This window comes from Mus musculus, chromosome 7, assembly GCF_000001635.26.
Source record: "Mus musculus strain C57BL/6J chromosome 7, GRCm38.p6 C57BL/6J".
NCBI classification, from domain to species: Eukaryota; Metazoa; Chordata; class Mammalia; order Rodentia; family Muridae; genus Mus; species Mus musculus.
The window spans coordinates 31,291,817-31,305,000 of NC_000073.6; the positions used below are offsets into that span (position 1 = coordinate 31,291,817).

General features: G+C 43.7%; 1 protein-coding gene across 1 annotated transcript; it reads left to right on the top strand.

The window, feature by feature from the left end:
- Positions 1–10,952: 10,952 nt before the first annotated feature.
- Positions 10,953–13,161, top strand: Scgb2b2 (secretoglobin, family 2B, member 2). Its single transcript, NM_207262.2, has 3 exons — positions 10,953–11,026; positions 11,727–11,908; positions 12,906–13,161. Exons 1-3 carry the CDS (start codon positions 10,966–10,968, stop codon positions 13,005–13,007), a joined length of 345 nt encoding a protein of 114 aa, NP_997145.2. The 5' UTR covers positions 10,953–10,965; the 3' UTR covers positions 13,008–13,161.
- Positions 13,162–13,184: the final 23 nt, after the last annotated feature.

Sequence of the window (13,184 nt, forward strand, 5' to 3'; positions counted from 1 at the left end):
ACTCCTACCCAGCTTGGTCCCATTTTATAACTGCCCTGGTCTGCTCAGTGGGCAGGGAGGAGCCCATGTCTGAGCCTCTCCAGGCCCCTACCAGGACACATTTTGAAACTTCCTGGGGGTGTGTGTTTGAGTTATTTGGAGATATGTATTTTGGCAAGATCCTGGTCAATATCCTGTCTCAGTTTGTTTCCCTTCTTAGTGATCTTCTTAAGGTCACTTGTCATTTGACAGCCAAAGGAATAGTAAGACTAGGGAAAGGATCAAACGGTCTCTAATCAGACCTCCAGAGTGAGACCCATGTGCCCTGTCACACTGGAAACCTCAATGTTTAATTAAGAACTTTACTCACAGTCAGTGTCTAGACAAGGTAGACTTCAGACCACTGACCATGTGACCCCTGCCCTGTCTTTGACTTGCCCCTATCTTCCATGTGCTTCATAGGTTCCATTGAACCAGTATCTTCAACCAAAGTTTCTACAGCTGTTGGAGGCATCCTTCAACTTGATTCTTTTGTTGGTGGGGGTTGTTTTTTTTGAATAGGATCTCTAAGCAAGGTCCAGGTTGTCCCAGAATAATGTAGGCCAGGTTGGCCTTGAACTCACAGAGGTCTTTGTTCCTCTATCCCATGTGCATGCTGGAGTTAAAGACAAGCACTGCCATATCTGCCTACACATGACCTATTCAAGCCCTGGTTGGGGATTTGTTTTTGTTTTGTTTTATTTATTTATTTATTTATTTATTTATTTTATTTTTAAATATTTTTATTAGGTATTTTTCTCATTTACATTTCCAATGCTATCCCAAAAGTCCCCCATAACCTCTCCTCCCCACTCCCCTACACACCCAATCCCACTTTTTGGCCCTGGCGTTCCCTGTACTGAGGCATATAAAGTTTGCACGACCAATGAGCCTCTCTTTCCACTGATGGCTGAATAGGCCATCTTTTGACACATATGCAGCTAGAGACAAGAGCTCCCGGGTACTGGTTAGTTCATATCGTTGTTCCACCTATAGGGTTGCAGATCCCTTTAGCTCCTTGGATACTTTCTCTAGCTCCTCCATTGGGGGCCCTGTGATCCATCCAATAGCTGACTGTGAGCATCCACTTCTGTGTTTGCTAGGCCCCAGCATAGTCTCACAAGAGAGAGCTATATCAGGGTCCTTTCAGCAAAATCTTGCTAGTGTATGCAATGGTGTCAGAGTTTGGAGGCTGTTTATGGGATGGATCCCTGGATATGGCAGTCTCTAGATGGTCCATTCTTTTGTCTCAGCTCCAAACTTTGTCTCTGTAACTCCTTCCATGGGTGTTTTGTTCCCAATTCTAAGAAGGGGCAAAGTGTCCACACTTTGGTCTTTCTTCTTCTTGAGTTTCATGCGTTTAGCAAATTGCATCTTATATCTTGGGTATTCTAAGTTTCTGGGCTAATATCCACTTATCAGTGAGTACATATCATTTGAGTTCTTTGTGATTGGGTTACCTCACTCAGGATGATGCCCTCCAGGTCCAACCATTTGCCTAGGAATTTCATAAATTCATTGTTTTAATAGCTGAGTAGTACTCCATTGTGTATATGTACCACATTTTTTGTATCCATTCCTCTGTTGAGGGGCATCTGGGTTCTTTCCAGCTTCTGGCTATTATAAATAAGGCTGCTATGAACATATTGGAGCATGTGTCCTTCTTACCAGTTGGGGCATCTTCTGGGTATATGCCCAGGAGAGGTATTGCTGGATCCTCTGGTAGTACTATGTCCAATTTTCTGAGGAACCGCCAGACTGATTTCCAGAGTGGTTGTACAAGCTTGCAATCCCACCAACAATGGAGGAGTGTTCCTCTTTCTCCACATCCTCGCCAGCATCTGCTGTCACCTGAATTTTTTTTTTTTTTTTCAGTTTTCTTATATTGGTTGAGTTTCTTTTTTTTTTTTATTAGGTATTTAGCTCATTTACATTTCCAATGCTATACCAAAAGTCCCCCTTACCCACCCACCCCCATTCCCCTACCCACCCACTCCCCCCCTTTGGCCCTGGCATTCCCCTGTACCGGGGCACACAAAGTCTGCGTGTCCAATGGGCCTCTCTTTCCAGTGATGGCCGACTAGGCCATCTTTTGATACATATGCAGCTAGAGTCAAGAGCTCAGGGGTACTGGTTAGTTCATAATGTTGTTCCACCTATAGGGTTGAAGATCCCTTTAGCTCCTTGGGTACTTTCTCTAGCTCCTCCATTGGGAGCCCTGTGATCCATCCATTAGCTGACTGTGAGCATCCACTTCTGTGTTTGCTAGGCCCCGGCATAGTCTCACAAGAGACAGCTACATCTGGGTCCTTTCAGTAAAATCTTGCTAGTGTATGCAATGGTGTCAGCATTTGGAAGCTGATTATGGGGTGGATCCCTGGATATGGCAGTCTCTACATGGTCCATCCTTTCATCTCAGCTCCATACTTTGTTTCTGTAACTCCTTCCATGGGTGTTTTGTTCCCACTTCTAAGGAGGGGCATAGTGTCCACACTTCAGTCTTCATTTTTCTTGAGTTTCATGTGTTTAGGAAATTGTATCTTATATCGTGGGTATCCTAGGTTTTGGGCTAGTATCCACTTATCAGTGAGTACATATTGTGTGAGTTCCTTTGTGATTGTGTTACCTCACTCAGGATGATGCTCTCCAGGTCCATCCATTTGGCTAGGAATTTCATAAATTCATTCTTTTTAATAGCTGAGTAGTACTCCATTGTGTAGATGTACCACATTTTCTGTATCCATTCCTCTGTTGAGGGGCATCTGGGTTCTTTCCAGTTTCTGGCTATTATAAATAAGGCTGCTATGAACATAGTGGAGCATGTGTCTTTCTTACCGGTTGGGAAATCTTCTGGATATATGCCCAGGAGAGGTATTGCTGGATCTTCCGGTAGTACTATGTCCAATTTTTTGAGGAACCACCAGACTGATTTCCAGAGTGGTTGTACAAGCTTGCAATCCCACCAACAATGGAGGAGTGTTCCTCTTTCTCCACATCCTCGCCAGCATCTGCTGTCACCTGAATTTTTGATCTTAGCCATTCTGACTGGTGTGCGATGGAATCTCAGGGTTGTTTTGATTTGCATTTCTCTGATGATTAAGGATGTTGAACATTTTTTCAGGTGTTTCTCAGCCTTTCGGTATTCCTCGGGTAAGAATTCTTTGTTCAGCTCTGAGCCCCATCTTTTAAGGGAGTTATTTGATTTTCTGGAGTCCACCCTCTTGAGTTCTTTATATATATTGGATATTAGTCCCCTATCTGATTTAAGATAGGTAAAGATCCTTTCCCAATCTGTTGGTGGTCTTTTTGTCTTATTGACGGTGTCTTTTGCCTTGCAGAAGCTTTGCAGTTTCATGAGGTCCCATTTGTCAATCCTTGATCTTACAGCACACGCCATTGCTGTTCTATTCAGGAATTTTTTCCCTGTGCCCATATCTTCAAGACTTTTCCCCACTTTCTCCTGTATAAGTTTCAGTGTCTCTGGTTTTATGTGAAGTTCCTTGATCCACTTAGATTTGACCCTAATACAGGAGAGAAGAATGGTTCGATTCGCATTCTTCTACATGATAACAACCAGTTGTGCCAGCACCATTTGTTGAAAATGCTTTCTTTCTTCCACTGGATGGTTTTAGCTCCCTTGTCGAAGATCAAGTGACCATAGGTGTGTGGGTTCATTTCTGGGTCTTTAATTCTATTCCATTGGTCTACTTGTCTGTCACTATACTGGTACCATGCAGTTTTTATCACAATTGCTCTGTATTAAAGCTTTAGGTCAGGCATGGTGATTCCACCAAAGGTACTTTTATCCTTGACAAGAGCTTATGCTACCCTAGGTTTTTTGTTATTCCAGATGAATTTGCAGATTGCTTTTTCTAATTCGTTGAAGAATTGAGTTGGAATTTTGATGGGGATTGCATTGAATCTGTAGATTGCTTTTGGCAAGATAGCCATTTTTACAATGTTGATCCTACCAATCCCTGAGCATGGGAGATCTCTCCATCTTCTGAGATCTTCTTTAATTTCTTTCTTCAGGGACTTGAAGTTTTTATCATACAGATCTTTCATTTCCTTAGTTAGAGTCACGGCAAGATATTTTATATTATTTGTGACTATTGAGAAGGGTGTTGTTTCCCTAATTTCTTTCTCAGCCTGTTTATTCTTTGTGTAGAGAAAGACCATTGACTTGTTTGAGTTAATTTTATATCCAGCTACTTCACTGAAGGTGTTTATCAGGTTTAGGAGTTCTCTGGTGGAATTTTTAGGGTCACTTATATATACTATCATATCATCTGCAAAAAGTGATATTTTTTACTTCGTCTTTTGCAATTTGTATTCCCTTGATCTCCTTTTGTTGTCGAATTGCTCTGGCTAGGACTTCAAGTACTATGTTGAAGAGGTAGGGAGAAAGTGGGCAGCCTTGTCTAGTCCCTGATTTTAGTGGGATTGCTTCAAGCTTCTCACCATTTACTTTGATGTTGGCTACTGGTTTGCTGTAGATTGCTTTTATCATGTTTAGGTATGGGCCTTGAGTTCCTGATCTTTCCAAGACTTTTATCATGAATGGGTGTTGTATCTTGTCGAATGCTTTTTCCGCATCTAATGAGATGATCATGTGGTTTTTTCTTTGAGTTTGTTTATATAGTGGATTACATTGATGGATTTTCATATATTAAACCATCCCTGCATCCCTGTAATAAAACCTACTTGGTCAGAATGGATGATTGCTTTAATGTGTTCTTGGATTTGGTTAGCGAGAATTTTATTGAGGATTTTTGCATCGATATTCATAAGGGAAATTGGTCCTAAGTCCTCTATCTTTGTTGGATCTTTCTGTGATTTAGGCATCAGAGTAATTGTGGCTTCATAGAATGAGTTGGGTAGAGTTCCCTCTACTTCTATTTTGTGGAATAGTTTGTGCAGAACTGGGATTAGATCTTCTTTGAAGGTCTGGTAGAACTCTGCACTAAACCCATCTGGTCCTGTTTTATTTTTTGAGATATGTTCTTGCCCAAGTTCATGTGGAGTCTTTAACCCTCTTTAGAAAGTGTGTGTGTCTGTGTATGTGTGTGTAAGTGTGTATATGTGTGTTTGTGTTTTTGTGGTGGATCCATCTTTCTTTGGGGCTGTTGCCAAGCAGTGTTAGCAATGCTTGGGCATGTTGTCTCACACCTTTGATATCAGCTCTTAGGAGGCAGAGGCTGTCCTATCTCTGTGTGTGCCATGTCAGCCTGGTCTACTCACAGTGTTTCAGGTCAGCCAGTATCATACTGGAGATATTGTTAATAACAATTTGTAGTGTGTTCATGAATTTCACACTGCAAGTGTCTCCTATTGATTTTTTTTTCATAAATAAGGAAAGTTGGAGGGACCTGACCCCATAATTAACTACTGCCAAAGTTTGCTACTCTGCACTAGCTACTTTGACTATTGGTCAACAAGCCAGCATGACCACCATTTTCAATTCACCACAGCTACCTAGGAAAAACTGGAGTCAAATTTCATCTGGTTATTGCAGCTCCTGTAAGCTCAGTGTCACTCCATCTATATCAGAGTGTCTAGGTGAGTTTTGCTACCACAAACTTCCAAATTATCCAGCATACATCTCTTCCAGCATAAGGGGGTGCATCCCCCACTGCAGGGACACAGTAGAGGGACTACTATGAAGGGTGCGAGAGGCAAGGCTGTGGTAGTCTCCATGATTGTCTCACCTGTGGAAGCAGACTGCTTAGGCCCATTCACTCAGCCAGTAGACACACTGGAGCTGTCCTCATGACATCACCATTTTAAGCCTCATGAAAGGCTTCTCTTGAGGTGGAATTTTTTCCACTTTCAAAAGTGTGGGTTGTACAGACAGTGATGGATGAGGCTGAAGACAGCCGAGCAAAGCCTGAGGCAGGGATGTGACAGCTGAGGGGTCAGCATGTTGAGCTGTGCAATAGGCCAAGCTACTTGATGCCTGTGGTAGTTCAAGGACTTGACAGGCGAAGGGCAGGAGACAGAGGGGTCATGGAATGAAGAGAAGGCAGAGGAAGACTTTTGAGGAAGGATAAAAGGGATCCAGAAGACAGAAACTTTAGGCCCTGTTTACCAGAAGAGTTCTAGAGAGCTGTTGAGTTTTTGGAGACTCCACAAGAGTCTAGAGCCACCTCAATGTTGAGTGCCAAGGGCCTGTTTTCCTGTCCATGGTGTGGAGGAGGCTTCAGCACAGGTAGGCCTCTGGGTCCCATGCTAGTGTGAGGACTGCTCACCAGAGGGTATCACTGCTGCTTCTACCACCTGCCAGCTGTTGGGGTTGATCTCCTGCTGCTGTTTATTCAAATGCTAAGTACTGGACCCCATGATCTGGACTCCCCCATCATCTGATTCTTTGGTAATGTGGTAAGCAAATTTTCACATACAGCAAATATTAATTTGTAAAATCTGCTCATCTTATTCTCTGTCTGGTTACAAAAATGTGACTGCCAGCTAATAATGGAGAAAGGAGGGGTATTATGGGATTTTTCTACTGGCCTTGGAGGATCACAGGTAGGGATCAGAAGGCAAGAGAAGAGGAGATGAGGAGAAAGAAGATGGAGAGAGGGGAATGTTGCCCTCAGGCCGGATGGCTCAGGAGCATGTGACCAGGATCACTGGACCATGTGGACAGGCTGATTGAGCAGAAATAACCATGGCCGACACTTGAACAGCAAGTAACACCGGGGCTATGGATTGGATGTAAATTATATAGTATAGAACCTGCCCGATATAGCTTTACAGCTCTTCAAATAATATACCAATCTTTGTGTCTTTCATATAGGCTTGCTAAAAAATATATATCAATGACAGCTAGCTTCTGCTCACTCTTGCCAAACATGGTGGGCCAAGATGAGGTGGAAGCCAGCTCCAGAGAGGATCCTCCTACTGGAGTACAATTCCTATCTTTTTGATTAAGGGGCTTCCAGAGAGGTAAATGGGGCACACCTGCCTCAGCTTCCTACAAGTGGGGATCACAGGTAGCAGGCACCATGTCTACATCTCATTTCCATGGATTTTGCTGGTCACCTGACTTCTCTGTGTATGCCTGAATCTGGAATTTACCATTTAGCTAGCATGTTTGTCATTTGCAGAGACTATACTAGGTATGACACCATTTCTCCATAAGTGTCACCCAGGGGAAAACCAGGGCCTTCATATGCTCTGCCCTCAGTGCCTAAAACACTTTTTCTTCACCTGCCTGGGAAATTTGCCATCTAAGTCTCTAGAGTGTTTCAAAAACCAACATGTCTGAGGGAAATCTAGCTATGCTTTTAACATGTGTGAGTCATATACCAAACTCCCACATTGAGCCTTGTTCCATGGTGTGTGGCAGGGCTGATCAATGTATGGTGGATGCTTGAGAAACAGGGTGGTGCTTCTGCTCTGTTTTCCACAATCCCCTATTGCCCTTTTGCTGTGTACCCTGTGTTCAGACAGCACCAGGCCATGGCTACCTGAGGTTGCCCTATCCTTGACTTTCAAGATTCCAGACCATGAAGCAAATTAACCTCTTTCCCATATACATTACCTAGTCTTGGGTCTTTTGTCATAGTAACACAACACAGATTATAACCCTGCAGGGCACATGGATCCCTTGTTTATAAGAACACACCTGACCTCCACCATAGCAAAGGCTCTAAACCTGACTTCTTCTTCCCTAGCTTCTCTTAGCTCCTCTTGCATTGGCTGCATTTTGGTCTTTTTTAGATGTATGAAGACTCAGGAAAGCAAGGCCTTCCTCTCTCCCAGGGTCAACACCCATAGGAGGACTTCACATATGGTCATTAGACTGGCTGAAGGGTTAACTCACTTCTCTCAAGTCTATGAACAAGGTTCTTCTTAAAACATGCAACACTATCTTCCCATATAACTTAGGCTTGCCTTAACTCCTCCCCTTCCCATGCCTATGTTATATAAGTGTTTTTGTTTATGTAATTTGGCAGGTAGTTAATTTTCAAAGTAAAGATCGTAAGTGTTTTGATAAGGCACAATTATGTAGTTTGTTTAAAAAGGCACTTGACTGTCACTTTCTTTACAGCAGCTGGTGACACAGTGAAGTTTGCTGAAGACTTAGAGAGGCCTAAGCCTTTGACTTTTACTGGTTAGCTGAGCCAAACAGGATTAACCTCCTGTAACTGTTTGGATAATTAGGTGCCAAGTAGTGAGATCTAATTGTGAGCTCTCTGCTGAGTACACTGGTCATTGTTTTTATGACCTTGCATATCTGGATGGGTGCAGAGGCCTGTAGAATGTTCCCATTGGAGGCTTTTCTCTTCTGTACAGGGTTGGGAATGGAGACAAGGGCATTGTGTAGCTAAGCAAGTATCTTCTGCTGGGTGACCCTCCACTACTCTGCTTTTGGTCATGGTGTCTTATCACAACACCAGTAATCTTAACAAGACACATGGCCAACATATGTGTATGCATAAGGTGGCGAGGTACAGACAGTGAGGTGCCTTCTGTTGCTCTCTACCATATAGATGTGTATACACATTATATGTGTGTTTGTACATGTATATATATATATGTATGCATGCATATGTAGGTGCTTATTTGACATTTCATTTAGTTTAATTTTAAGTGTATGGGGATTGTGCCTGCATGAGTGTCTTATGCAGTCATGTATGCATTCCCTGTGGTGGTCACAGGAGAGCACTGGATTATCTGGAAATGGAGTTAGAGATGGTTGTTAGCTGCCATGTGGGTGCTGGGAAGTGAATCTGGGTCCTCTTTACAACTGCGACTACCTTATAGTTTTTGATGCAGGGCCTCTTAATAAGCTTGAAGCTTGCTAATTTTGCTAGATGGTCTGGTCAGTGAGCCTTGGGTGGGCTCTCTGGTGCTGACATTATGAGAGGGCACTTTGTGACTATCTGTCTTCACAGGTTCTGAGGGCTGAAACTTATGGATTCAAGTGTGCCCACTGAGCAAGTGCTTAAGTGAATGGCCTGTCCTTCAAGCCCATCCTGCTGATTTCTTGAGAACATGTAGCTCACAGTGAAGGAATGAAATGAGGTCAACTCCCAGGAAAAACATCTACAGATCCTCAGAAATTTTTCTGTGAGAATTAAAAACACTGACATTCATTCATGTTACTTTATCTGCCATGCAACCATCCACACCAGCATGGGTTTATAGATTATTTCACAATCATAGTACAACTTGATATCATGTTATTTAGTTTGTTGTTCAAACTCTTTGATATTCATCTGTTAGGAACTTGTTTATGCTTCCTCATGCCAGTTTCCATAGATACTTGTAGGTATGTGTTTATGTGTTTGTGTGTTTGTGTGTGTGTGTGTGTGTGTGTGTGTGTGTGTGTGTGTGTGTATCTGTGTATGGGAAGAGGTGCTAAGAATTGTGTGTGTGAGCATGTGAAAGTCTGATGACCATTTGGAGGAGCTATTGCTCTTCTTCTACCAGGTGGGTTCTGGAATTTGAACTCAGATCTTCATCTTTAATCACTGCACCTTTAATCACTGAGCTATGTCAACAGCCTTCCACATAATTTTCTGAGACAAGGTCTCTTATTGAACATGTGGGTTTAGATGTGCATGCCAGCATTTTCACGGGTCCTGGGGATCTGAACCCAGGCTGTTATGGTTGCATAGTAAGCAATTTGCATACTTATCCATCTCTTTGGCTGCCCCTGTTTATATGTGTCCTGCTATGGAATAATGCAAGGGGCTTTACATGCTAAAAAAACAATAGTTTACATTGTTGTAGGCAACTAGTGAAAAAATCCTGGGTTAGAAGTACCATTTCCGTTCAAGCTTTGAAGAGACACAGTCTATCATGGTGAGTTAGGCACAGTGAAGGAACTTGGGTGGTTGATCACATCTACAATCAGGAAGCAGAGAGGCACAGATACTTGTGCTCAGTTTGTTTTCCTCTTTGCACCCATTCTATGACCATAGTCCACGATGCCACATGAAAGTCAGTCTACCCACATCAATCGACCAAGCCTAAAAGCTCCCACACAAATCTTTGTTTCCATAACAACTCTCAGCCTAGTCAGGATGATCACCAGTTTAACCATCACACACTTCAAGCAGAATGAGCTTGAATTTGAGAGCTTCCTGTCTGGAGAAACAAGTAGTACAACATCCAGCTGACAATCTTGCTTGCGCTCCTTGGTGTAAGTAGGTTGATCTGAACTTGTGACAATCACCACATACAACACTGCCTGTGGTCTGTTGAGCAGTGTAGTTTACAGCCAGGCAGTCCACAGTAGCCTGTGGGGTTGTGGACAACAGAGTTCATGTACTGGGGCGAATCCCTTATTCTACCACTCACTGCTCTCACCACATGGACTGTACTGTTCAAACCTTTTTGAGATATGGTTACTGACAGAGTTGAGAGAGGAGAAGCTGTGCAGGACAACAGGAATGAGCTACCTTGGAGTGAAGCAGAATTTGTGGTACAAAACCATCATCATCCCCTGAGGATACCCACATGGCCAAAGAGTGGGGGCTACCATGGCTGAGAATCAAGAGAAGTAGATGCTACCTCCATGTCCTGAGTCTTCCAATCCAAAGGTCTTAGAAGCTTGGGTGATTGGAGCAAAAAGTGGTGAGGAGTGTGACCAGGAAGCAGAGGTGACAAGTGGAACAGGACCACAGGGCATTTGGCTCAGCACTCATGATGCTTACAAAGGTCAGCTCTAACTCTTTTGGCAAGGAACAAACAACTTTTCTCCAGAAAATGAGAACATCAGGACATCTCAGGATGTTTGTTCTTCAGATTGGGCAGGGCTCCCATACTCCCTCCCCAGTTCAAGGGGGAAGGGTATTTACAGATGCTAGGTTCTTGCACAAAATGTATTTGGAGCTCCTGAAGCCAGGGTTGGGGGTGGGTGTGGCTGGGCTCAGGGCTATAATGGTTTATATGGAAGAGGATTTGCTTTGAGGAGAGCATTTAGCACTCTCCACCATGAAGGGGACACTTCTTCTGCTGGCCTTGCTGGTGACTGGAGAGCTGGGCTTCCAGAGAAGTGAGAATGGGACCCTCGCTCATCCCATCTCAGTCCCATGTAGATCTCTAAGTGGGGCATGAGACAGACCTAGGGATCCTTGGGAGTCCACTAGCAAGGAGCTGCAGAAGATGGTTGATGCTTTCTGCTCTGGGTTATAAAAGTTGAAGTGGGTGGGACAGGGAGACAGAGGTGTGCTGGTGATGATATCCATGATGAAGGGACCTTAGATGCACAGTTGAAGCAGAGGCAAATGTGAGGCTTACCTGAAGGTCAGATATGGGCTTGTCCATTCATATATTTTGTTTCTTCTAGAAGTGTGTGTCTCATGGAAACCATGTTGTATTTGGGAGGCTGCAGCCTTTGGGAGAGTGGGACTGTGGGCAAGGTCAGTTAAGACACTTGTAGATGAGGCAAGGCTTTCTCTCTCTGTCTCTCTCTCTGTCTCTCTCTCTGTCTCTCTCTCTGTCTGTCTGTCTCTCTGTCTCTGTCTCTCTGTTTCTCGGTCTCTCTCCTTCCATATTGTTGTAGGCATTCACTTTTACATTTATGAGTACATCGTAGCTGTCTTAATGCACACCAGAGGAGAGGGATCAGATTCCATTACAGACTGTTTGAGGCCAGGAATTGAAGACTGGACCTCTGCATCTTAACCAATGACCCATCTCTCCATTTCCTAGGCTGTGATCTTTTAACAATGTTTTCCTGTCTGTGTTTGCAGCGGAAGCATGCATACCTTTCTTCGGCGTATATTTGGGTATTCTCTCTGGAAACAGGATTGGGTTACATACAGAACTTGCTCCATTTGATCCTACTGTGGAGGAAAAGGAGGCTTTTGAAAAAATCCAGGACTGCTATGAGGAGGAAGGACTAAAAGCTAAGACTGAAGATATGAAATTGATGGTAATGCCCTCCCTACTTTCACTTGCCCATACAGCAAATTTTAGAAGGCTGTGTACAAATGATCAGTGCAGCCATTAATATGTGTCAGGTGACCAGCAACAGAAACTCAAACCCTTCCTTACCATAGCACAGGTCAAAACAGCAAGGCAAGTACACATCCAGCCTATTCTAGGCATATTCCTGGAATTAACTCCCACATGCTGGGTAAACATGGTGTCCTCACCCACAGTAGGATCAGTGGATTCCTTGATCTGGCCTCTGCACAGGTTTGGAACCTCCAGCTCTACTCTAAGATGCTTGATATTTCTGTCTACTGGCCAGTGTCCTTTTTGGAACCTCCCTTGACTGTACTCCCCTGCCTCAGAGGGAACCTCGTCTACTGGCATTATCTGAGCTATATCCAAAGCCTCCCTCCATGGCTGAAATCCCATCCCCATCCCCAGGCAGTGTCTGCAGCTGCTTATCACAGCTGTCTCCTGTTGTCTCTTCTTTCAAGCATAAATGGCCTGCAGACCTGTATATTTTGAACAGTGCAGCTCTCACCTTGTTTCCCAAAGTACTCTTAGTACTTAGTTTTAGTGTGAGGTCCTGCAAAACCACAATCCTATTCAAAAAGGAATTTCTTCTAAAAAGTGTAAAAGGGGGATGTATTTTTAACATGGGCATAGAGCCAATGTGCCTGGACAGACGTCCTCAGTTATGGCAGACATCACCAAACTCACACTCAGCTATCTTGTCCCTATTAAGATGAAGCCCCCATCATGCCTTCTAGAACCTTCTCCCCTTCTTCCCCGCCTGGCTATGGTGGCTTTCAGGTTTCCTCATTAAGGTTGTGGGTGGGCTCCAGTTCCCTTGAGGGAGAGTCTGTTGCTGGAGATCTGAATCACTGCATGGGATTTTCTTTCCTGTGGATGAGGAGCAGTCTCTTTGTGGGTGGATGAGGTCTTGCACCTTGTCTGTAGCCACCTCACTCCCTGTCTGTCTCTTTGTTTTCTAGACAACTATACTCTTCAGCTCAGAATGCAGGTCGTACTATACCAAAGAAGTCTTGAAGAACATTCTGGTTAAGTTTTCCAAGAAATTAACCCATAGAAGTTAATGGGTTATACGCAACCCATCTTTGCAATGTGTCTGATCTGAGTGCCATCTTGCTGACCTTTCTTTCTCTCTGTAAGTTGGATTCCTGACACCTGTGCCTTCATCCTTTAGTCTCTTAGGCTGATTCTAATAAATGCCTGCAGCTCTGTTCAGTGTCCCATGTCTATGTGCTGTACTG

Bases quoted from the DNA above. Each gene is read 5' to 3' on its own strand.
- Scgb2b2 (NM_207262.2), top strand. From the start codon at position 10,966: ATGAAGGGGACACTTCTTCTGCTGGCCTTGCTGGTGACTGGAGAGCTG. The intron at 11,027-11,726 runs GTGAGAATGGGA...CTGTGTTTGCAG, and splicing joins AGAGCTGGGCTTCCAGAGAA to CGGAAGCATGCATACCTTTC. The intron at 11,909-12,905 runs GTAATGCCCTCC...TTTGTTTTCTAG, and splicing joins CTGAAGATATGAAATTGATG to ACAACTATACTCTTCAGCTC.